General features: G+C 46.1%; 1 protein-coding gene across 1 annotated transcript; it reads right to left on the bottom strand.

Moving 5' to 3' along the window:
- Window positions 1-3094: 3094 nt before the first annotated feature.
- On the bottom strand, window positions 3095-24739 carry LOC136612978 (uncharacterized). The gene is made up of 5 exons (XM_066593759.1): window positions 24493-24739; window positions 7119-7254; window positions 6093-6172; window positions 4448-4720; window positions 3095-3765 (listed from the first exon to the last, which is right to left on the bottom strand). The coding sequence occupies exons 1-5, from the start codon at window positions 24554-24556 to the stop codon at window positions 3557-3559; spliced, it is 762 nt and encodes a 253-aa protein (XP_066449856.1). The 5' UTR covers window positions 24557-24739; the 3' UTR covers window positions 3095-3556.
- Window positions 24740-25174: the final 435 nt, after the last annotated feature.

Genomic DNA, 25174 nt, shown 5'->3' with positions numbered 1-25174 from the left:
CAAATGCTCTTTCAGACTCTTGCATTGATTTTCTATTGTATATTGTGCTTTTTACTTAATCCACAATTCCACTTCCTGTTTTTATGGGTTCATCTTCCTGTTTCCTATAGGTGAGTGTTGTGAAATTACAACTTCGAATTATAAAGGATGGCTTTTGATAAACAGGTTAATTGAGAATGTGAAAAACAAAAACACTACACTTACAAGATGTCCTCTGATGTGACATTTCCCTCTTAAAACAGAAGACATGGGGTATTTACAAGACTAAATTCGGAAAACTGCCACTTCTGATGATGTGCTCGCCATTTATAAAAAAAATATTTTAAAAAATCACTGATAGGTGGCGCTGCAGCGGACGACATGTACCATGACAGACCTGCATTAGTGTCAGATTTATCCTCTGCTTTCCACTGTGTTGCCTTTAACCCCTTCCCGCCCTATGACGTACCGGTACGTCATGGCAGGCTGGTACTTCGCGCAACATGATGTACCGGTACGTCATCGGGATAGCGCGAGATCATGACTGACCTCGAGCTATCTCGCAGCGGGAGCCGGCTGTCAGTCACAGCCGGCGTCCCGCTGCAACAGCGGGGGGCATCGGAGATGCCCCCCCCCCTGTCAACCCCTTCCCTGCCGCAATCTAAGTAGATCGCGGCAGGGAAAGAGATCACAGAGGGAGCGCGCTCCCTCTGTGTCTCCAGCCAGCTCTCGTGATGTTATCGCGAGAGCCCGGCCTGTCGCCATGGCAACAGGACGCCAGACACCGGCGTCCTGTAGTGCCAATGCCTATGATCACTGTATAAGCGATAAGGCATGGCAAAGCAGTAGCTCTGCCATGCCTTATCACAGCGATCATAGGTACAGTGATGTAAGTCTCTCAGAGGGACTCAAATAGTGTAAAAAAAAGAAAAATGTAAAAAAAAACCTTTTTTTGTGCTTTTTCTAATATTAGCATAAAAAAGGTAAAAAAAAATTAAAACCCCACATATTGGGTATTGACGCGTCCGTAACGACGTTTACAAAAAGTTGAACATGCTTTTTCTTTTGTACGGCAAAAAGCGTTTAAAAAAACGCTAAAAAACAGTGGCAAAATGCTAATTGTTAGCATTTTGCCTCCCAAAAAAATGCAATAAAAGTGATCAAAAAAGCTGTACATTCCCCAAAATGGTACCAATAAAAACTACAGCTCATCTTGCAAAAAATATGCCCTCATAGAGCTCTGTACATAAAAAAATTAAAAAGTTACAGGACTTTGAATGCAGCTATAGAGAAAAAAAAAAGATTTCCAAAAAAAAGGGTTTTTATTGTAAAAAAGTGTAAAAACTTAAAAAATGTATAAGAATTTTGGTATCATTGTAACCGTACTGACCCGCAGAAAAAATCTAGTGTGTCATGTATGCTGCATGATTAATGCTGTAAAAAACAAATCTATGGCAGAATTGATGCGTTTTCCCTCCCTGTTATCATAAAAAGAATAATAAAAGTTTTATCATATTGTCTATGTACCCAAAAGTGGCACCGATAAAAACTACAGCTTGCCACGCAAAAAACAAGCCCTTATACGGCCACGTCGACGGAAAAATAAAAAAGTTATGGCTTTTGAAAAATGGAGATGGAAAAATACCAAAAATCGCTTGGTCCTCAACACCAAAATAGGCCACGTCCTTAAGGGGTTAAAAAGATGCAATAAAAGCTACATGTTATTTATGAAAGTGCTGGAAGCCTTGATTTTCCTGTGACCTGTTGGTTTGCTGGTGGGAGGACTGTTTTTCTTTCCTGCACCTCCCTATTCATGTGAGGACTCATTCAGTCCTGGGGTGGCAGGTTTTTTTCTATCTATGTATATCATTATGTACTCAATGTGCTAATTTTAGCACTGCAAGGATAGAATAGATCCGTCAACAGCAACTTGATGATTGTTTCCGTGTCCAAAAATTTGTAGTAGTTCACAGAATGAGCTAGAAAAAAGTTAAAAGAGCATAAAAGGTAGTAGAGACATATTACAAACTCCAGTATGTTATATTTACTTATTACAATAAAGGTGGAGCTTCACTGTAACATTCAGAATACTGTAAAAAGCAGGCTGTATAATTTGGCCATTGTCAGTGGTCAGACAAAAATAAAATAATGTTCCTCAGCAAAAAATCATCATTGTGACTTCCAGACAGTGAAATATGTGACTCTTTCGATATGAGAAGCAGTCGCAGTGACATCATCATGGCACAAGACCAAGCTTACAAGACCAAAAATTCCCTCCATGTTGAGCAATATGAGTCAGTTCAGCTACTGTAGGATGTTCCACGATGAGACCAATATTAAACTTATTTCTGCCTATGCTGAGACTATAAGGCTGGTGGAAACCATCAACTCCCTCATGAGAGAAAAATGAGTCAGTCTAAAGGTTGGACGGTTCCATAATTCAACCTGAGGTGACCATCTGGTTTCTCGAAATGGTTTCAATTAGATATATATTGTATAGGGTCTACGAACCAGAAGATACCAGGTGATGAAGCATCTTGGCCTTTATGGCTTTAAGGTGGACCTTTTACCTTTCTAAACTTGTTCCTGAGTTCAGCACTTGGCTGGGTATGACTCCTGACATCCATCTATATTACATGACAATCAGCCATTTTCTTTGGCTCATCTCTAAGAGCTACAGCTTTCAAGCCCTCTACTGACATAAAGAAGGGGGTAGACAGCAAACTGATATATTGGTGTGTCCTCAACTACTCAGATATAAAGTGGAAGTGCAGGCCCAATAAATAATAATTAATCAGTACCACAACTTCCTCTCCGAGTACAGGCGTGTTTGCTGCTGATATTTTCGAAGATTGTTCAGTGTTGGAGGTGGTAGTGGGCCTGATGGAAGTTCCCATCTCTATAGAAAGAACAGAGCTGGGGTATATTCAATCTGATTAACTGGAAGTAATTGAGCTCCTGTTGACCTTGCTTGAGGGGCCTGTGGTGCAGGCTGTTAAGGCAGCAGTATGCTCTCGCTCACGACCTGAAGGTTTTAGGTTCAATCAGGTAGCCGGCTGAAGGTTGACTCAGGTAATAAACCGCAGGTATCAAATAAATCACAGCTGGGCAGCAGCAGTATATAAAAGAAGTTCCTTTAATCGTCCATGATAGGAGGGGATGCACAAGCCACGTATTGACCTCACATGGGTCTTTATCCTGTGGTTTGGAACCTTGGGAGTCCGGTTCCTTTTCTGGATTTTGCATCTAAACGAATACCTCGCACCAGTGGTGTTACACAGGGAAGTGCTGCTGCTTTTTCTACTTTTGTCTCAGGTAATAAACCGAGTTTACCTGAAAGCGCTGTGGAATAAGTTGGCGCTATACAAATTACACGATTGTGCTGAGACTTACTGCTGTGCTAGAGACAAAGAGAGCTACTGCTGCAAAAACCTCACACCGGATTTTGTGCTAACTGTCCATCCCAACATACTGCGCACAAATTTCCTATAAATAGTGGGAAAAATGAGCAAGAGAAAATCAGTGCAAGCAGATCCAACTGGCAATTTGGTCCATGGCCTTCATGGTCCTGACTCTATCAGATTTGTTCTTCTGAAGGTGTTGGTTGGTACTTCACAGTTTCTTCTGTGCAGTGTGTCTTACATTTAGTAAACCTCATCCTCTGGCACCAAACATATACTCCAACAGCTGTCAATACCAAGACAATTAATATTAATGATATAACGGCTATAGTCATTTGTTTCATTTTGCTCTTTTGGTCATCTTCTTTTATTGGAGGTTCATTACCTTGAAGAGAAGAGGAAGAAATATAACTGTGGCGTATTAGATGGAGACAAGTTTAGACATCAAAGAACAAGTAATTGATGTTGGCCAATTTTTGAGGATGCGGAGAAGCCCGCACACCACCTTCCACCCCCATGAAGATAATACCACCCATCATGTCATACTCAGCTTTTGGTACTCAGCTATTTTATCAATATGTTTGTTGTAATATCACCAGTTGCACTCTGGAATCCTTGTCTACCCTGCTGTCTAAGGCCTCCTTCCCACGGACGGATTTCCACCGCGTTGCTTGCAGCTATTAGTTTCTATTGAATTATTCTATTCCACAGCGGAATTCCGCACCGTAAAATCACCCGTGGCATGCTCTATTTGCCGCGGGTGTACGCGCAGATGGCTTCCATTACAGTCAATGGAAGCCATCCGTTCACGCTATCTTCCGCTGTAGCACAGCGGAAGATAGCGTGAAACCGCCTTTCCGCCTACTGCCAGCCGTGTCATATGACGCAGCCAGCGCGTCACGTGCTCTATTGCGCATGCGCGCCGAAGCGTCATGCGGGACGTGGGACTCCGGATCCGGAGGTAAGTATTGGGGTCTCTGGGGGGCACCGTGACGGGCTCCGCCGAGGAATTCCGCGGCGGAGCCTGCCATGGCCGTGTGCAGCCGGCCTAAGGCCAACTTCCTTACCATGCAGTAGGCCATTATTGTGATCTGGGTTTGGTGCCATGGTGGTGAGACCTATGGTGATCTCTTGGATGTCCGGTGTGGTACGAAGCTTCTCTGTAGTAGTCTCTGATGGCTTTGCTGTTCCTCCTTTCCAAGTCTGTGTGGACAGTCTTAGGGAGGGAACTATTCTGGCTGTGGATGTTGTTGGTTCTTGGGTGGTTGTTGGTGGCTTGTCCTTGGAACCTTTGGAAAAATCTTGCTGGTTCTCAACTGGCTGTAGACCAGTGTTTCTACCTGCAAAGAGAAGACCAAGATTATTAGAAGTGATTATCTATCTATCTATCTATCTATCCTGTCCTCCTTGTAAAAAAAAAAATCTATCCCCAGAAGAAGTTGCCGTTTTGCTGCAAATATCGTCATGTAGTTCCATCTCAGGTGGATATGTAAATTATGAGAGTTGTGGTGATTAGATGAACGGTCTTTTCACCTGAGGCCCTAAAAGTGGTTCCCCCCCCCGGCCTATAAAAGGCTCTCGGAAGTTCCTTGTGTGTAGTGACCTCTTCTTCTGCGTGTGTAGAGTTTGTTGACCACTAGACGCCTCTACGACACAGAGAAGAGATTTCACCCCGTTACCAGAGTCTGAGAGGGGCGCAAAATTGGGATGTGAGAAGCTGGATGGTCGTATCGATGAATTGTTCCCCAACGGGCCGTTCTGTCCAGACTGTTAGGAGGTGTTGGGACCAGTGGATGTGTGAGGACACACAAGGCGACCGGGCTCAGAACGCCCCAGACAGACCACTAGTAGAGAGGATTTTCTGATCATCCAACAAGCATGAGAAGCTCCAAATGTTTTGTTGTCCACCATCTAGAGACAGGTGGCGCCATCGTTACAATCATCTGTGTCTGTCAGAACCATTTCTAAGTGCTTGACTGAAGGACAATTGGTCTCACGGTGCCCATTACACGTATGGCCTTTGGCACCCACCTTTGCCTCCTTTTTCTGTGGTGTCGTGAACAACTAAACTGGACCATATCACATCTTGTATTCAAGCTAGAGGTGGAACAATAGGGTACTAGAGCCTTTATGCCTGCCCGTATCACATCTTGTATCCAAGCTAGAGGTGGTACAACAGGGTACTAGAACCTCCATGCCCAGCCATATCACATCTTGTATCCAAGCTAGAGGTGGTAAAACAAGTTACTAGAGTCTCCATGTCCACCTGTATCACACCTTGTATCCAAGCTAGAGGTAGTACAACAGGGTACTAGAGCCTCCAAGCCTGCCTGTATTGCATCTTGTATCCAAGCTAGAGGTGGTACAACAGGGTACTAGAGCCTCCATGCCCCCCGTATCACATCTTGTATCCAAGCTAGAGGTGGTACAACAGGGTACTAGAGCCTCCAAGCCTGCCTGTATTGCATCTTGTATCCAAGCTAGAGGTAGTACAACAGGGTACTAGAGCCTCCCTACAAGGGGTTGGCTCTCCACAATTAATGATCTTTTTGCTCTGATATGGTAATCTCTTACTTATATTAGCGTTACTATCACACAGAGAAAGTTCCATCAGACAACTTCTACGGGCGGCATTGTTTTTGAGAATGACTGTGTCTGTCTGTCTGACTAATCTAAATTGTCTTGCTGCTCACAGTAGATAGGAAATCTCACCCTGGTCAATGCGGTTGGTGACTTCGTCCACCCATGATTCCAATCTAATGCCACAGTAAATTGCTTTAGGAAGAACAAATCTGGAAATGTGAAGAAAATAAAAAGTGATGACATTAAGTAGACAGTATGATGCAACCAATATACGATGGTGGGGGCAAAGACAAGAGGTGCTCCTCACAATGATCAGGGTACTAGAGGTGCTGCTAACCCTAATGGCAGCATAGAGGGAGTATTTCTAACCATGACGGAGGTATAAACAAGAGATGCTCCTCACTAAGATAGGAGGCATAGACAAGAAGTGAGTCTGAGAGATGCTCCTAACCTTGATGGGGGTATAGGCAGGGGGTGATGCCACCTTTCATGGAGACATAGACAAGTGGTGCTCCTCACCATGATGTGGACATGGATAAGAGATGCTCCTTACCATGATGGGGCACAGACAAGAAATGATCTTCACCATGATATTAATCCCTCTGTATACAGCCACCACTAGAAGAAACTTACTGTGTGCTGTTTGACTAAATGTGATACTGATATGCAGTGAGCTCCCCCTAGAGGTTGTTGTAGGCAGTCAGAATTTTTTTAATTAAGAGGGTATTTTCATCTGAGCCAAACATGTCTGAAATGGGAATACCAGCCTGTGTGTAGTGGCTACCACCTGCAGGGACTACACCGGCTCTACACTGTTTTTGTAAGTCCCATAGAGGTGAAGAGAGTTACAAAAACAACGAAGCACAACCAGTGTAGTCGTCTCTGTAATCATGGCCACTGGTGATCACAGGGGGAGTGGTGTGAGCTGGGACAGGGTTGGGGGACCTCTATTTTGGGGTTAGAAGAGGATCCCATTGGTGGGACCTGCATCTATCAGATATTTATGACCTATCGTGTGGGTATGGTATTAGTGTACGAGGTGGGATACCCCCTTAACTCTGTGACTATACTGGGAATTTGGGCTCCACTCCACAATAAAGGTTTCCTACTGTTGAAGGGACGCAGAACCGCCGTATAAACAGATATCTTCCTTACTTGATGACGTTGTTGGGGCAGATGGTATAATTGGCCCTTTTAATCAGAATCTCATAGAAATTTGGCGTCACATCATCTTTCTTCAGGAAGTTACATTCTTGACAAAGTTTTAAGAGATGGGCCCCTTGTGAGACACCTGAGAAAAGACAAGAGACAGTCCATCAGGACAATGAAGTCAATCTATACAGTAACATGGAATGATCAAGCGTGAGGATGAAGAGTGAAGGCCCTTTTACATGCAATGATTATCGCTCTAAATTCATTCCAACAAGCAAAATTGAACGATAATCGCTACGTGTGAAAGTGAAACTATCTCTCACTTGTCGTTAGCGGTCGTTTAAGCTGACTTTTCTGTCATCTTACACAACCTCGTTAGCACTTGCTGGCTTCGCCTGCTGTATGAAAGCCCCCCCCCCCGCATAGGAAGCGCTGAGCGAGAAGCAGACGAGAAGACCGCAAGCCACCAGCAGGACTTTCTGTTTGAATGCTCGGCACGAGCGCCAACGACCTTAGTGGTGACGCCAGCGCTCGTGAGTCGCTGAAACGACTGTCGGCCCGTGTAAAAGGGGCTTAAGAGTCCTACTTTATACACTCTTTTACTATGTTTAGTGCAACTGTACTGGAAAAAATCAAGTAAAATGTACAAATATTAGGTCAGAATTCTGGACCACTATCCCTTTAAAGGTTGGCATCACTTTGAGTGTGAAGGCATGCACCAGGGACACTATGTACTCAGTGTTGGCCGTAGGATAGATGACACCCTGGACAGAATTTTACTTGCCCCTCTGAGATAAGGAAAAAATGATATATATTACAGTGATAGTCTACCTGTATTCTGCTTGTAGAGAAAGCAGCAGGGTAGCAGCACACTATAAACCACAACAGCTCAGTGAATAAATACAGCACCAGAACCAAGCTCATAAGATAACTGCAACCCCAGAACTAAGCTCATAACATAACTACAGCACCAAAACTAAGCTCATAACATAAATACAGCCACAGCACCAAGCTCATAACATAAATACAGCCACAGCACCAAGCTCATAACATAAATACAGCATCAGAACCAATCTCTTAACATAAATACAGCTCTATATCAAGGTCATCACATAAATACAACACAAGAACCAAGCTCATAACATAAATGCAGCACTAGAACATTGCACATAACATAAATCCAGCAACAGAACCAAGCTTGTAACATAAATACAGCACCAAAACTATGCTCCTAACCAGAGGCGTAACTTGAAGCTTCTGGGCCCCAATGAAAAATCTCTAATGGGGGCCTCAACTATAATGCTTTATTCATAGTTAGAGATGAGTGAGCACGCTCGGTAAGGTCAGTTACTCGAGTGAGCCTCGCTCATCTCGAGTAACTGCCTTACCCTCTGAGCATTCTCGGGGGGGTGGGGGCGGCGGGGGGGGGGAGCGGGGGGCTCTCCCCCGCCCCTCGCTGGGCTCGCTCAAGTAACTGACCTTACCGAGCGTGCTCACTCATCTCTTTTCATAGTACTGGGCTCCCTATATGGAGAAGAGAGTCCTTATGGGCCCCTAAGGCTCCTGGGTCCGGGTGTAACCGCATCCCCTATAGTTACACCAGTGCTCATAACATAAATACGGCAACAGAACCAAGCTCAGTTTATGAATACAGCAGCAGAACCAAGCTCATGACATAAATGCAGCACCAGAGCTAACCTCAGTACCTAAATACAGCAGCATAACTAAGCTGATAAAATAAATACAGCACCAGAACCAAGCTCGGTACATACATACAATTTCATAACATACATACAGCACCAGCACCAATCTCCTAACATGAATACAGCGGCAGAACCAAGCTGATAACATGAATACAGTAGCAGAATTAAGCAATTGGGTGCCGATGGGTTGAACATCACAGGGGAGGAGACAGAGCCAGGAGGAGGATTCATATAGCTCCACAAGATGCTATCACACAGAAGTATAATATCATCTGGCCCGGCTGACCTAAGGGGAGTGATAGCCCCCCAGCCTACATCCCCCTTACAAACTGGCGGCCGTCAGGTCAGCCCTTGTGTCTGACAATATATAGCTAAAGTCTTGTCTGCCGCTGTATACGTATGTGCCCACCGCACGCGGCCAATAGCCTCTAGATGATGGAAGACGGGTGCAAACTGCAGAGACTTGTTACATGTGACGCCTTGGGAGTGTTTGGTGCTTCCCAGGGGAAATGTCGAAAGATATTCCTCTCCTCCGCATGACTAACACAGCGAAGGTCTGACGTCCTCATTAATGATTAGCCATGAGTACCTCTGTGCCATTATAGTCCTGTCACTGCGGAATGTTCTATGAGTCACCGAAACCCTTAATTAGATAAATAACAGGAAAGGCTTAAAGGGAGCGGGCCACCACGTTCTCATAAGCCAGCCCCAGCTGATGCGGTAGTCGCGCTCATCCAGACAGCGCAGTAGCGCTAAAGATGGCTGTTATAGCGGCGCCTTCACGATCTTCACTCAGAGTTTTCCGCCTGGTATGTCCGATTCCAGTGTGTGAAGACAGACTGTGTGTCCCGTATCATCCGTACGCCCTGCGTGTGTCCGTTTTTTATGCCTGCCAGAATAAGATGCTGGGATTTCTTTACCCCCCGGTGACCGGCCTATTTTTGCCATGAGCCGCTGACGCAGTCACATGATGCTTGTTTTTTGGGCCACTTGTATATTTTAATGGCGGCATTCCGGGGTCCATCTAATGTGTTTTATTACATTTTTGGGGGGAGAGCTAGAAAAAATTTCCAAAAATTTCGCCCTTGTTCTGGGGTTTCACAGCGTTCACCATGCAGGGAAATGAACCTGATAATTTTTTTATCTGACCACCACGATTACTGCGATAACAACTTTATAGGGATTTTTTTCAGCTTTTACTACTTTTGCACAATAAACAGGCATTTTTAAAGAATAACAAGTGACTGCCTCGCCGCATTCCAAGACCCAGAAGATTGTTATATTCCCGGAGCTCCGTGGGGCGTGTTTTTTGCGAGTTGTAGTTTTTATTGGTACCATCTGAGGTACACGTGATTCTCGGATCGCTTTTTATTGCGTTTTTTGGGAGGTAAACGAAAGAAAAATAGCAACTCTGGGGTTAGTTTTTTTTAAAGGTATTTTTGCAGCGTTCACCATGTGCGATAAATGGATGTTATAGTTTCATTGTTTGGGTCGTCACAAACACGGTAATACCTATTATTTATGTGTTGGTTTTTTTAAAATTTTTAGGTATTTTATCCAATTTAAAAAGGGTTTTTGTGGGGAAAAACTGAATTTTTTTTTAAAGTTAAATTTTATTGAAATGCTACTTTTTAGCCCCTCAAGGAAACTTAAAGATGTGATTGTTCGACCACTGTGATAATACACTGCATTACTTAAGTACTACATTCTACATTTAGTATGACATCTGTCCATTAGACTCTGCCAGAGGGGAAGTTCAATAGGCTGAGTTAAATGGCAGAAATGGAGGTCTTTGTCAGGCTACCGACTGCCATGGGAACCCACTAGTACTTGGCCATCGCACTGTAGGGTGCCAATGGGTAACAGAAAGAGCCCCTCCCCATGTCATCTGCTTCCATGCTGCAGTTGCTATGGAAGTCGCTACTACCAGAATCTGAAATAGGGAAATAGGAAGAGGCAATCGAGCCTTGTAAAATATGGGGAACACAGGTCCCCTCATTCTCGAGATTAGTGGGGGTCCCAGCGGTTGAACTCACTGATCTATCATTTTTCACCCATGCAGTGTATAGGTGAAAATTAGTAATTTCATCCACTAACCGGAATACCCCTTTAGCTTTCATACCTCCTGTGGCAGATGGTTCGGAGGACCAAGCATGGCAGCCCCACAACAATGCAGTTGAATTATTTCAGATGCCTCATGCCCGGTGTAACACGTATGATGACCCCAGAGGTTAGATATGCAATGAACCCACTCTTGGGGCTCATTCATGCTGCCACTATGTAGTTCCAATTGTTCGGCTTTCCCCTAGGAGCTGAACAGCAGTAAAACTGGAAGTGCCGAATCTTACACATACCGGACCGACCCAGCTGACTATAATGGGATGTCCGCTAACATTTTTCAGGATAAAATAGCGCTGCGTACAGCATTGTTTCATCTGAATTGTATTGGAAATCTGCGACTGAGGCTCCGACACGGATGTGAACAAGTCCTTAGAGTATCTGTAGCCCCCACACGCTAGAAAACATCTGGCAAACCTTCCTTATTGTATCACATTCCAGATCCCCGCTTCTGTGATTATGTGCAGATGTTGTCCAGATGTGAAACCCTCAATAGACTGAAGACATATCAGCGGGGATGTTTCACATGGAGTTGTGATGGGTCACCAAGTCGAAAGATACTCTACACCGGATGATTTTGGAAACTTTAGAAGCATGAGCAGAAGATAAAAACTGATCATGATCATACTCAGACACTGGTCATCAGTGTTGCCCGGATACCCAATGAACCATCGTTTTACCAACCAGGTGGTGTAAAAATTTTGTAAATGGTACAATAGTAGCCATTGAGTGTCTCCTAAACTCTCGACTATAGAGTCTACAAGATCAGCACGGTGTATAAAAAATACTAGCGAGGCATCATCTGACCAGCTAACTGTCATCCATCCATGAGATGATCAGGTGGTTCTTCTTGCCTGACCAGTAGTGAAGGCATGCAGAGCATTTTTCCTTTATGACAGCTTTATAGTTGTCCATGTACCCACTAATATACAGACAATACCAGGTGATAGACCCTCTTGAAGTCCTACTAAAGCTGTGAGTGGACCAGGGCATTGTATCCTGTAAAAAGATGGATGGTCCAAAAAACCAATTGTGGGGCAATTCCAATGTTAGGTCTGTAGAAAAAAAAATAAGTTGGAACACTAGTGAAGACCATCCGAAGTAACAATATTCAGCATATACACAGTTAAGTCCTATCAGAGTGCCCTAAAAAGGGTCAACAGAGCGTCAATAGAGTGATCTTAGCTGTGCCAACAGAGTGCTCTCAACAGTGCAAGTAGAGGGATCTCAACAGTGATAACAGAATACTCTCAGTAGTACCAGTAGAGTGCTTTCAACAGTGCCAATAGAGTGCTCTCAATATTGTCATTAGTTCTCTGAACAGTGCCAACAGAGTGCTCTCAACAGTACCAGTAGAGTGATCTCAACAGTGGCAGTAGAGTGATCTCAACAGTGGCAGTAGAGTGATCTCAATATTGATAACAGATTGTTCTCAGTAGTACCAGTAGAGTGCTTTTAACAGTGCCAGTAGAGTAATCTCAATGGTGCCATCTTAGCTGTGTCAACAGAATGTTCTAAACATTGATAGTAGAGTGCTCTCAGCGGTGCCAACAGTGTGCTCTCAATGATGCCATCAGTGCTATTAACAGTGCCAACAGAGTGCTTTTGGTAGTACCACCAGAGTGCTATTAACATTGTAAGTACAGTACTCTCCACAGTGCCAACAGAATACTCCTAACACTGCTAGAAGAGTGATCTCAATTGTGCCATCAGTGCTTTCAACAGTGCCAGAAAAGTGCTCTTAGTAGTGCCAGTACAGTGTTTTCAAGAGGGCTCTTAATAGTGTTAATACAGTGGCCACAATAGTGCCATCAGTCCTCCCAACAGTGCCAACAGAGCGCAATTAACACTGCTAATAGAGTGATCTCAAGAGTGCCAGCAGAGTGCTCTCAGTAGTGCTATCAGTACTCTCTCAGCAGTGCCAGCAGAGTGCTCTCAGTAGTGCTATCAGTACTCTCTCAGCAGTGCCAGCAGAGTGCTCTCAGTAGTGCTATCAGTACTCTCTCAGCAGTGCCAGCAGAGTTCTCTCAGTAGTGCTATCAGTACTCTCTCAGTAGTGCCAGCAGAGTGCTCTCAGTAGTGCTATCAGTACTCTCTCAGTAGTGCCAGCAGAGTGCTCTCAGTAGTGCTATCAGTACTCTCAGCAGTGCCAGCAGAGTGCTCTCAGTAGTGCTATCAGTACTCTCTCAGCAGTGCCAGCAGAGTGCTCTCAGTAGTGCTATCAGTACTCTCTCAGTAGTGCCAGCAGAGTGCTCTCAGTAGTGCTATCAGTACTCTCTCAGCAGTGCCAGCAGAGTGTTCTCAGTAGTGCTATCAGTACTCTGTCAGCAGTGCCAGCAGAGTGCTCTCAGTAGTGCTATCAGTACTCTCAGCAGTGCTAGCAGAGGGCTCTCAGTAGTGCTATCAATACTCTCTCAGCAGTGCCAGCAGAGTGCTCTCAGTAGTGCTATCAGTACTCTCTTAGCAGTGCCAGCAGAGTGCTCTCAGTAGTGCTATCAGTACTCTCAGCAGTGCTAGCAGAGTGCTCTCAGTAGTGCTATCAGTACTCTCTCAGCAGTGCCAACAGAGTGCTCTCAGTAGTGCTATCAGTACTCTCTCAGCAGTGCCAACAGAGTGCTCTCAGTAGTGCTATCAGTACTCTCTCAGCAGTGCCAACAGAGTGCTCTCAGTAGTGCTATCAGTATTCTCTCAGCAGTGCCAACAGAGTGCTCTCAGTACTGTTATCAGTACTCTCTCAGCAGTGCCAGCAGAGTGCTCTCAGTACTGTTATCAGTACTCTCTCAGTAGCGCCAGCAGAGTGCTCTCAGTAGTGCTATCAGTATTCTCTCAGCAGTGCCAGCAGAGTGCTCTCAATAGTGCTATCAGTACCCGCTCAGCCTTGCCAACAGAGTGCTCTCAGTAATGCTATCAGTACTCTCTCAGCAGTGCCAGCAGAGTGCTCTCAGTACTCTCTCAGTAGTGCCAGCAGAGTGCTCTCAGTAGTGCTATCAGTACTCTCTCAGCAGTGCCAACAGAGTGCTCTCAGTAGTGCTATCAGTACTCTCTCAGCAGTGCCAGTAGAGTGCTCTCAGTAGTGCTATTAGTACTCTCTCAGCAGTGCCAACAGAGTGCTCTCAGTAGTGCTATCAGTACTCTCAGCAGTGCCAGCAGAGTGCTCTCAGTAGTGCTATCAGTACTCTCTCAGCAGTGCCAGCAGAGTGCTCTCAGTAGTGCTATCAGTACTCTCAGCAGTGCCAGCAGAGTGCTCTCAGTAGTGCTATCAGTACCCGCTCAGCAGTGCCAACAGAGTGCTCTCAGTAGTGCTATCAGTACTCTCTCAGCAGTGCCAGCAGAGTGCTCTCAGTAGTGCTATCAGTACTCTCTCAGCAGTGCCAGCAGAGTGCTCTCAGTAGTGTTATCAGTACTCTCTCAGCAGTGCCAGCAGAGTGCTCTCAGTAGTGCTATCAGTACTCTCTCAGCAGTGCCAACAGAGTGCTCTCAGTAATACTATCAGTACTCTCTCAGTAGTGCCAGCAGAGTGCTCTCAGTACTCTGTCAGTAGTGCCAGCAGAGTGCTCTCAGTAGTGCTATCAGTACTCTCTCAGTAGTGCCAGCAGAGTGCTCTCAGTAATGCTATCAGTACTCTCTCAGTAGTGCCAGCAGAGTGCTCTCAGTACTCTCTCAGTAGTGCCAGCAGAGTGCTCTCAGTAATGCTATCAGTACTCTCTCAGTAGTGCCAACAGAGTGCTCTCAGTAGTGTTATCAGTACTCTCTCAGCAGTGCCAGCAGAGTGCTCTCAGTAGGGCTATCAGTACTCTCTCAGTAGTGCCAACAGAGTGCTCTCAGTAGTGTTATCAGTACTCTCTCAGCAGTGCCAGCAGAGTGCTCTCAGTAGTGCTATCAGTACTCTCTCAGCAGTGCCAGCAGAGTGCTCTCAGTAGTGCTATCAGTACTCTCTCAGTAGTGCCAACAGAGTGCTCTCAGTAGTGTTATCAGTACTCTCTCAGTAGTGCCAGCAGAGTGCTCTCAGTAATGCTATCAGTACTCTCAGCAGTGCCAGCAGAGTGCTCTCAGTAGTGCTATCAGTACTCTCTCAGCAGTGCCAGCAGAGTGCTCTCAGTAGTGCTATCAGTACTCTCTCAGTAGTGCCAGCAGAGTTCCCTCAGTAGTGCTATCAGTACTCTCTCAGCAGTGCCAGCAGAGTGCTCTCAGTAGTGCTATCAGTACTCTCTCAGCAGTGCCAGCAGAGTGCTCTCAGTAATGCTATCAGTACTCTCTCAGCAGTGCCAGCAGAGTGCTCTCAGTAGTGCTATCAGTACTCTCTCAGTAGTGCTATCAGTACCCGCTCAGCAGTGCCAACAGAGTGCTCTCAGTAGTGCTATCAGTACCCGCTCAGCAGTGCCAGCAGAGTGCTCTCAACACTGCCAGTGGATAGTTTGCCACAATTAGCAGCCACCATTTCCGTTTCTTTCACGTTATACCGCTGAAGGTCCCTGGATGCTACATGAGGGTCTGTTGGCGGCTACAATATATTAAGCATCTTGTGAGACGTCTGATTCATCCCGGAGTCGCTGGCCTCAGAGCGCGGAGTTACAAGCTCCGGATATAAAACATAATTCTATCATCTATGTTCCCGACAGAAGAAACCCCGGCGGAGTCCATTACCGCTGCGGTGAACTTACTGCCAGACATCTGGCTTGTTCTTCTCTTCGGCTCTGCCAATTCTCAACTCACACTGAGACTATTGTTACTGCATGGCCAAGGACGGTGTGAGGGCCCTTCTACACGGAATCTCGCCGGATTCCATGAAAATGAACGATAATCGCTTAAATGCTATCAGTGACTGAACTACGAATGCCAATTGGTCCGGTTATTGTTCGGCGTTCAGTTTATGTGGCATAAAAATCAGATGCCGATCGGCCCGTAAAAAGAGGCATCTATGAACAACTGCCTACTTACAGTGAAGGTAGGTGGGGGAGATCTCCAGCCCTTTGTACCGCCATTCTCTGAACCAATATCGCTCCTGTGTGAAAGCAGATGAGCGCTAATCGTTGGGATGACTGTCAAGTGCTGGAGCCGAGTAACAGAAGGGCAGAGAGATGCAGCAGATATTGTCCAGGCGGAAGGGAACGAGCTAATCCCCCGTGGGCTGCCATGTTGCTGAACGTGGAGTGGACCGAGCTAGAACATATTTCGAAAGAGGCAAATACGTGGTCCGTCCGTCGCGATGTGCCGACCTGTTACAAGATACCAGGAGAGGTCTGTGATTGGGCCTGTGCAAAACGTTTTCTGGTGATGGTCCAAAGAAGAGCAATGAAGCTGATGAGCCGTGTGGACTCCCCTGCGTTAAAGGGGGTTTTCAGGCATTTACTATTGATGACCTTCCCTCGGAATAGGTTGAGCAGAGAGGATCCGCCACTCAGGATCCCCACCAATCTGCAGATTTTCCACACTGTCCATGCAGCCAAGATGAATGTTTGCATTGGGGTCGGAGACCGAAGTGTAATAGAAGGCATCACTCCCACTGATTTCAAAGGGAGGGATGCCTTCTATTAAACTTTCGACTCTGATCCCTATGTGGATGTTGGCTCAGCTGCACTGACAGTGGGCCGGAGGATCAGATGATTGTCAGGAATGCTGAGTGGAGGACCTCCGCCGCTCAACTATTGATGACGTATCCCGAGGAAAGGTCATCGATAATAAAACCCCTTTAAGTCTAATACTAAATCTGCCTAAGGCGTCCCCTGCCAGGTAGGCTTCTTCAGTAGTTGGCCCAAGTGTTGACAGACAGAGTCTGCTGTGGCAAATACTAGAGATAAGGCCCAGGGATGGCCTAGGATGCATCACAGATCTGAGACCAAGAAAGTGGCAGCAAAGGTGGCCAGCTACAGATAGACAGCCAGAATGACAGACAGCCGGGTACTGAATGGTTCCAGTGTGAGAGCGACAGTTGAGTCTTCAGTGGGGTGAATCTTCCGTGGCGGCGGGTTAAGTTTGTCTTGGGGCTCCTTGTGGCTTAAAAGAAAGGCCTATTGCTTTAAGTTACGCCTCTGGATATAAGTAGAGATGGAGGAAGAGGAGGGGGCCCAGCTGAACTTTGGCACCTGGGCCCCTTAGCCCTTAGTTACGCCCCTGAGTGGTCAGGTTGCCCCATGGATATCCCTATCAGTTTCAGACACAGTCACCAGTACTGCCTCAGCTAAAAAAGCAACCTGCACAGTGCCAACCATAGATACCCTCAAAGTGGTCTAGATGCCACCCTCAGTGTTTCAGCTTCAGAATACAGCACTCACTAATGCCCCTACCAGGGTGGCAGTCACAGGTGCCCCCAAAGAGTTAAAGCTTCAGATGATATCAGCTTCAGATGCTCCCTAAAGTTCCTATAAGGGCCAGTCACTGGTAGCTTTCGTAGTGAATCTCTCAAGTACTCCCACCCTACCCCAACTTTAGATACCCCATACAGTTTGACAGTCCCCAATGCCCCTGTCAGTGCCAGTCACAGGTACCCCCAGTGTGAGTACCACGTGTAAGTAGGGTTACCACCTTTGTCACAAAAACATTCCAGCTAAAGTAAAAAAAGGGTCTTGTTGGCGTTGCAGTTAGGGGCGTGGCTTATTACAACATATGTTTATTGGTGGCCCTAATTAGTAATTGTGCTCCCCTCAGTGGCCCCAATAGTAATAGTGCCCCTTTGGTGGCCACAACAATCACGGTGACCCCCGCTTAGTAGTCCAGTAGGAATAGTGTCTCCCTTAGTGGCCCCGGTGGTACAATTGACAACCGCACACCATCGTGCATTTAACTCACTTTGTAGCTCCAGACCGGCCACTGCTGCTGTAATCAGAGACTGTAACCCCTGAGGGAGGTTCTTTCATCCTTCAGTACATAAAGCCTGTCGGTGAGGACCGGCCTCGTAATCCTGCATCATCAGGGAGCTTCTGGCCATCTACATTCTTCATTGTGTGTTCTGTCATCCATCAGCTCTTCCCACCATCATGTATCTCATCTCAGATACCTCTCCTGGAGATTTCATATATATTGTACTGTATCTAATCCTACTATATGTGATACTCTTTGCTGTATCTAATCCTGTGATGTGTGTTACTATCTGCTGTATCTAATCCTATCATATGTGATACACTCTTCTGTGTATCTAATTTTTATCCTGTGTAATACTGTTTACTAGGCTGTGTATCTAATCCTATCATGTCTGATACTGTCTCCGGGGCTGTGTACCTAATAATATTATGTTTGGTACTGCCTACTAAGCCATGTATCCAAATGTCTCACGTGTAATATTGATTGTTGAGCTGTGAATCTAATCCTCTCATATCTGATACAGTCTTCTAGAGTATGTATCTAATCCATTATAATCCGTATGATACCGTTTACTGAGCCATTTTTATAATACTTTCGTATGTTATACTGTCTTCTAAGCTGTGTATCTAATCCTCTTGTGCCTGATACTGTCTGCTGAGCTATGTATCCAAGCCTATCATGTGTGATGCTGTCTGCTGAGCCGTGTATCTAAGCCTATCATGTGTGATACTGTCTACTAAGCTGTGTACTAATCCTACGCTGATACTATCATGTGTTATACTGTCCGCTGAGCTGTGTATCTAATCCTATCATGTGTTATACTGTCCGCTGAGCTGTGTATCTAATCCTATCTTGTGTTATACTGTCTGCTGAGCTGTGTATCCAAACCTATCATGTGTGATACTGTCTGCTGTGCCGCTGTATCTAATCCTGTGATGTGTAATACTGTTTGCTGAACAGTGTATCTAAGCTTATCATGTGAGATACTGTCTGCTGAGACGTGTATCAATGCCTATGAGGTGCGATACTGTCGGCTGAGTCATGTATCTAATCCTATTCTGTGTGATACTGTCTGCTGAGCTGTGTATCTAATCCTATAATGTGTGCTACTGTCTGCTGAGCTGTGTATCTAATCCTATCCTGTGTGATACTGTCTGCTGAGCTGTGTATCTAATCCTATCCTGTGTGATACTGTCTGCTGAGCCATGTATCCAAGCCTATCATATGTGATACTGTCTGCTGAGCTGTGTATCTAATCCTATCCTGTGTGATACTGTCTGCTGAGCTGTGTATCTAAGCCTATCATATGTGATACTGTCTGCTGAGCTGTGTATCTAATCCTATCCTGTGTGATACAGTCTGCTGCGCCGTGTATCTAAGCCTATCATATGTGATACTGTCTGCTGAGCTGTATATCTAATCCTATCCTGTGTGATACTGTCTGCTGACCTATGCATGTAAGCCTATCATATGTGATACTGTCTGCTGAGCTGTGTATCTAATCCTATCCTGTGTGATACTGTCTGCTGAGCTGTGTATCTAATCCTATCCTGTGTGATACTGTCTGCTGAGCTGTGTATCTAAGCCTATCATATGTGATACTGTCTGCTGAGCTGTGTATCTAATCCTATCCTGTGTGATACTGTCTGCTGAGCTGTGTATCTAAGCCTATCATATGTGATACTGTCTGCTGAGCTGTATATCTAATCCTATCCTGTGTGATACTGTCTGCTGAGCCGTGTATCTAATCCTATCCTGTGTGATACAGTCTGCTGCGCCGTGTATCTAAGCCTATCATATGTGATACTGTCTGCTGAGCTGTATATCTAATCCTATCCTGTGTGATACTGTCTGCTGAGCCGTGTATCTAATCCTATCCTGTGTGATACTGTCGGCTGAGCTGTGTATCTAATCCTATCCTGTGTGATACTGTCTGCTGAGCTGTGTATCTAATCCTATCCTGTGTGATACTGTCTGCAGGGCCGTATATCTAATCCTATCCTGTGTGATACTGTCTGCTGACCTATGCATGTAAGCCTATCATATGTGATACTGTCTGCTGAGCCGTGTATCTAATCCTATCCTGTGTGATACTGTCTGCTGAGCTGTGTATCTAATCCTGTCATGTGTGATACTGTCTGCTGAGCTGTGTATCCAAGCCTATCATGTGTGATATTGTCTGCTGACCTATGCATGTAAGCCTATCATATGTGATACTGTCTGCTGAGCTGTGTATCTAATCCTATCCTGTGTGATACTGTCTGCTGAGCTGTGTATCTAATCCTATCCTGTGTGATACTGTCTGCTGAGCTGTGTATCTAAGCCTATCATATGTGATACTGTCTGCTGAGTTGTATATCTAATCCTATCCTGTGTGATACTGTCTGCTGAGCCGTGTATCTAATCCTATCCTGTGTGATACTGTCGGCTGAGCTGTGTATCTAATCCTATCCTGTGTGATACAGTCTGCTGGGCTGTGTATCTAATCCTATCCTGTGTGATACTGTCTGCAGGGCCGTGTATCTAATCCTATCTTGTGTGATACTGTCTGCTGAACTGTGTATCTAATCCTATCATATGTGCTACTATCTGCTGAGCCGTGTATCTAATCCTATCCTGTGTGATACTGTCTGCTGAGCTGTGAATCTAAGCCTATCATGTGTGATACTGTCTGCTGAGCCATGTATCCAAGCCTATCATATGTGATACTGTCGGCTGAGCTGTGTATCTAATCCTATCCTGTGTGATACAGTCTGCTGGGCTGTGTATCTAATCCTATCCTGTGTGATACTGTCTGCTGAGCTGTGAATCTAAGCCTATCATGTGTGATACTGTCCGCTGAGCCGTGTATCTAAGCCTATGATGTCTGATACTGTCTGCAGGGCTGTGTATTTAATCCTATCATATGTGCTACTGTCTGCTGAGCTGTGTATCTAATCCTATCCTGTGTGATACTGCCTGCTGAGCCGTGTATCTAATCCTATCCTGTGTGATACTGTCTGCTGAGCTGTGTATCTAATCCTATCATGTGTGATACTGTCTGCTGAGCTGTGTATCTAATCCTATCCTGTGTGATACTGTCTGCTAAGCTGTGTATCTAATCCTGTGATGTGTGATACTGTCTGCTGAGCTGTGTATCTAATCCTGTGATGTGTGATACTGTCTGCTGAGCTATGTATGTAAGCCTATCATGTGTGATACTGTCCGCTGAGCCACTGTATCTAATCCTATCATGTGTGATACTGTCTGCTGAGCCACTGTATCTAATCCTATCATGTGTGATACTGTCTGCTGAGCCGTGTATCTAATCCTATCCTGTGTGATACTGTCTGCTGAGCCGTGTATCTAAGCCTGTCATGTGGGATACTGTCTGCTGAGCTATGTATGTAAGCCTATCATGTGTGATACTGTCCGCTGAGCCGTGTATCTAATCCTATCCTGTGTGATACTGTCTGCTGAGCCGTGTATCTAATCCTATCCTGTGTGATACTGTTTGCTGAGCCGTGTATCTAAGCCTGTCATGTGGGATACTGTCTGCTGAGCTATGTATGTAAGCCTATCATGTGTGATACTGTCCGCTGAGCCGTGTATCTAATCCTATCCTGTGTGATACTGTCTGCTGAGCCGTGTATCTAAGCCTGTCATGTGGGATACTGTCTGCTGAGCTATGTATGTAAGCCTATCATGTGTGATACTGTCCGCTGAGCCGTGTATCTAATCCTATCCTGTGTGATACTGTCTGCTGAGCCGTGTATCTAATCCTATCCTGTGTGATACTGTTTGCTGAGCCGTGTATCTAAGCCTGTCATGTGGGATACAGTCCCATTGGCCTACAAGTTCTATATACAGTCAGTGATGGCGGCCGCTTCACCACACAGGAATGAATGTAATGTGGGTGAAAGGAATCATCACAGCCAATCAGGAGAGCCGCGTCATCAGTTACCAGGAGAACATGCAGACGGCAGGTTAACGATGCCAAGTCTGCCCGCTCCTCCGACTGGCATGCATTGTATGTAATGGGACGCCGCACCGCTGGCAGCTCTATACCACAAGGTGCGGGGCCCCGAGGGTTAATACTGGCTGTCCAGGCTGTCACTGCATCTGACTGCAGAGAGGATTTCAGCAGAGGAGGGTGCTGCTCCTGTAGGTGGCAGCGACCCGCTCACTGATGCCATGATGGCGCTCAGGGTGAAGCTGTGTCTGCCCGGGCAATGTCACATCTGATTATCATAAAGCAGCAGGACAGTCATAGTCCTGGGGGGCAGCGAGCTACCGACTCACAGAGCTATGCCAATAAGGACAAGTCTGCCCGCGAGAGGAACAGAGTCATGATGGATGGGGGGGCTGAGAATGAGGCCTAGTAGACAAGGTCACCAGCAGCACAGAGGATTTCAGGAGGATCTCTGCTGCTGCTGCGATTACACCTTCTTCTCACACTGTGGCAGCTGATGTAAGAAATAACATTTATCCAGTGCGGTGGCTGCGTGCCACCGGGTGCCAAGAATAAGCCGGTGCTGCCTCCAGATATCTCCACGCTGTGCGCGTCCCTCCTCACTAAGTACACAGCGCTCACCCCCTTACAGCGATACAAGGTGCAGGTCACGGCTTGTAGGCCACGTCCTCCTCTACACAACAACTGCAGAGAAAACCAATTCTTAAGGGGTTTCATGACTTCTTACTATAGGGGTAGGGAAGGCTTGCAGAGACCCCCCAGAATAAATGCTCATTTAACTGCAGCACCTCCACAGGAAAGATGAAGTACTGCAGGGCAGGAGATTTGTGGAAACCAATATGGCTCTATCTACACTGAGTCACCCCTTTTTAGAGCCTGCAGCCCTTTCTCGATTGGAACTTTCCTGTATGAATATAAGAGCCAGAACCCAGAGTACTATATGGCCAGAATCCACCAAGGTCATATAGTACGCAAGTACTACTGGGGCAATATGGGGGTCCCTATTACTACTAGGGCGACCATGGTCAGAGAAAATTACTACTGGGGCCACTATGGGGGACAAAATTACTACTGGAGCCACTATGAGGGACAAAATTACTACTGGGGCCACTATGGGGGACAAAATTACTACTGGAGCCACTATGGGGGACAAAATTACTACTGGGGCCACTATGGGGGACAAAATTACTACTGGGGCCACTATGGGGGACAAAATTACTACTGGAGCAATATGGGGGTCCCTATTACTACTAGGGTGACCATGGTCAGAGAAAATTACTACTGGGGCCGCTATGGGGGACAAAATTACTACTGGAGCCACTATGGGGGACAAAATTACTACTGGGGCCACTATGGGGGACAAAATTACTACTGGGGCCACTATGGGGGACAAAATTACTACTGATGTCATTATAGGGGTCCCTAATACTACAGGAACAACTATCGAGGACACTATTACCACTGGAGACACTATGGGGGTCCCTATTACTACTTGGGTTACTATGGGTGTCACAGTTATTATTAGGGCCACTATGGAGGTCACTATTACTACTGGGGCCACTATGGGAGACCCTATTACTGCTAGGGCCACTCTAGTATGTCCTATTACTACCAGGGTGACTATGGGGTTCACTATTACTACTTGGTCCACTATGGGAGGCACAATTATGACTAGGGTCATTATGGGGGTCTCTAATACTACTGGGGCCACTATTGGGGACATAATTACTACTGGGGCCCCCTATTACCACTGGCGCCATTATGGAGATCCCTATTACTATTGTGGCCACTATGGGATTCACTATTATGACTGGGACCGTAATGGGAGTCAGAGTACTGTGGCCACTATGTGGACATAATTACTCCTGGGGCCACTATGGGAGGCACTATTACCACTGGAACCATTATGGGGGTTCCCATTGCTGCTGTGGCCAGTATGGGGTTCACTATCAATACTGGGGCTACTATGGGGGTCATAGTTACTACTGGGGCCACTATGGAGATTACTATTACTACTGGGGCCGTTATGTGGGACATAATTACTACTGGGGCTGCTATGGGGAACGCTATTACTACTAGGGACACTATGGGAGGCACTATTATGATTGGAGCCACTATGGGGTTCACAGTTACTACTGTGGCCATTATGCTGAATATAATAACTCCTGGGGCCACTATAGAGGACAGAATTACTAGTGGTGTCATTATGGAGGTCACTATTACTACTGGGACCACTGTGGGGAGCAATATTATTACTGGAGCCACTATTGGGGAACACTATTACTATTAATACTTTGCGGCGCTGATGGTTTGTTACAGTGTATCAGTGCAGGTGACAGGTAGCAGTCTGGAGTCTTTAGAGGGCTGTCATTATGGAGGTCACTATTACTACTGGGACCACTGTGGGGAACACTATTACTATTAGGGTAACTTTGGGGGTCAAAATTACTACTGGGGACACTATTACTATTGGGGTAACTATTGGGGACCCTATTATTGCCGTGGAGGAAATCACCGCGGAACTTTCTGCATGACTTCCTAGAAGCCGCAGCAAAATCCCCGTCTTTCTGCCGCGGTCTGGGCTGTAGATTCTTTTACCCGGTCCCCTCCAGCAGTGCAGAGACCACATTATACAATAACATCGTAGAGCTGAGTTTGTCAGATGTAGCAGAGCTGAGTTTTCCCTTACGGCCGGGGATATGCTGTTACTTGTTGTCTCCCATCGATCTCCAGCCTTACCTTGGTGAGTGAAACACCTTCATGACCGCCTCGGCTCTGCTACATCAGTGTAGAGGCGCTCACCTACCTGGCTGTGGCTTCAGCTCCAGTATGAGGAAGAGGAGAACACAGGAATATCCGGGACCCCCCATCTCCAGCGAGGTTAACCCCTTGCAGGTAGGTCTGGTGGTGAGGCAGCCGTCAGTGGTGTGAGCTGTGTCTTGACTGCGGCTGTGTCTCTCGTTTGCCTCCTCCTCGCTCTTCTTGCAAGTTTCGCTTTCATTCCTTTCGGACTTTCCAACCAGCGCGTGACTCAGGGCTGCGATCAAGACCTCTGCTTGTTGTCAGTGGAAGAGTTTGATTTAACCCCTTCGTTGCCTATTTTGCCTTTAAGGACAAGATGAGTTTTTTGGCGATTTTCATCTCCACTTTTCAAAAGCGATAACTTTGTCATCTTTTCATCCACGCGGCCGGATGGCGGCTCGTTTTTTGCGTGGCGAGCGGTAGTTTTTATTGGTACCATTTATGGGTCCATTCGGTGCCGTTCTATTCTGTCATAACACAAACATCGCCAGGGGCTGCCATTTTCCTGCTCCCCACTGCTGATGTGAAGGAGCCTGGGTTCACACGGGGCGGATTTGCCGTGGAAATTCCGTCCGGAATTTCACCGCGGCAAATCCGCATGCATCCGCTAATCCCGGGATTAGCCAGCCATGTTGACGAGATTTCTGACACGGGACGGCAAATCCGCTGCGGCAAAGCCGGCAGAA

Source organism: Eleutherodactylus coqui, chromosome 2 (genome assembly GCF_035609145.1).
Source record: "Eleutherodactylus coqui strain aEleCoq1 chromosome 2, aEleCoq1.hap1, whole genome shotgun sequence".
Lineage (NCBI taxonomy): Eukaryota > Metazoa > Chordata > Amphibia > Anura > Eleutherodactylidae > Eleutherodactylus > Eleutherodactylus coqui.
This window is presented reverse-complemented; position numbering and strand designations above follow the sequence as displayed.

Bases quoted from the DNA above. Each gene is read 5' to 3' on its own strand.
- LOC136612978 (XM_066593759.1), bottom strand. From the start codon at position 24,556: ATGGGGGGTCCCGGATATTCCTGTGTTCTCCTCTTCCTCATACTGGAG. The intron at 6,173-7,118 runs GTAAGGAAGATA...TCACATTTCCAG, and splicing joins TGCCCCAACAACGTCATCAA to ATTTGTTCTTCCTAAAGCAA. The intron at 3,766-4,447 runs GTAAGGAAGTTG...CTTCTCTTCAAG, and splicing joins CAATAATGGCCTACTGCATG to GTAATGAACCTCCAATAAAA.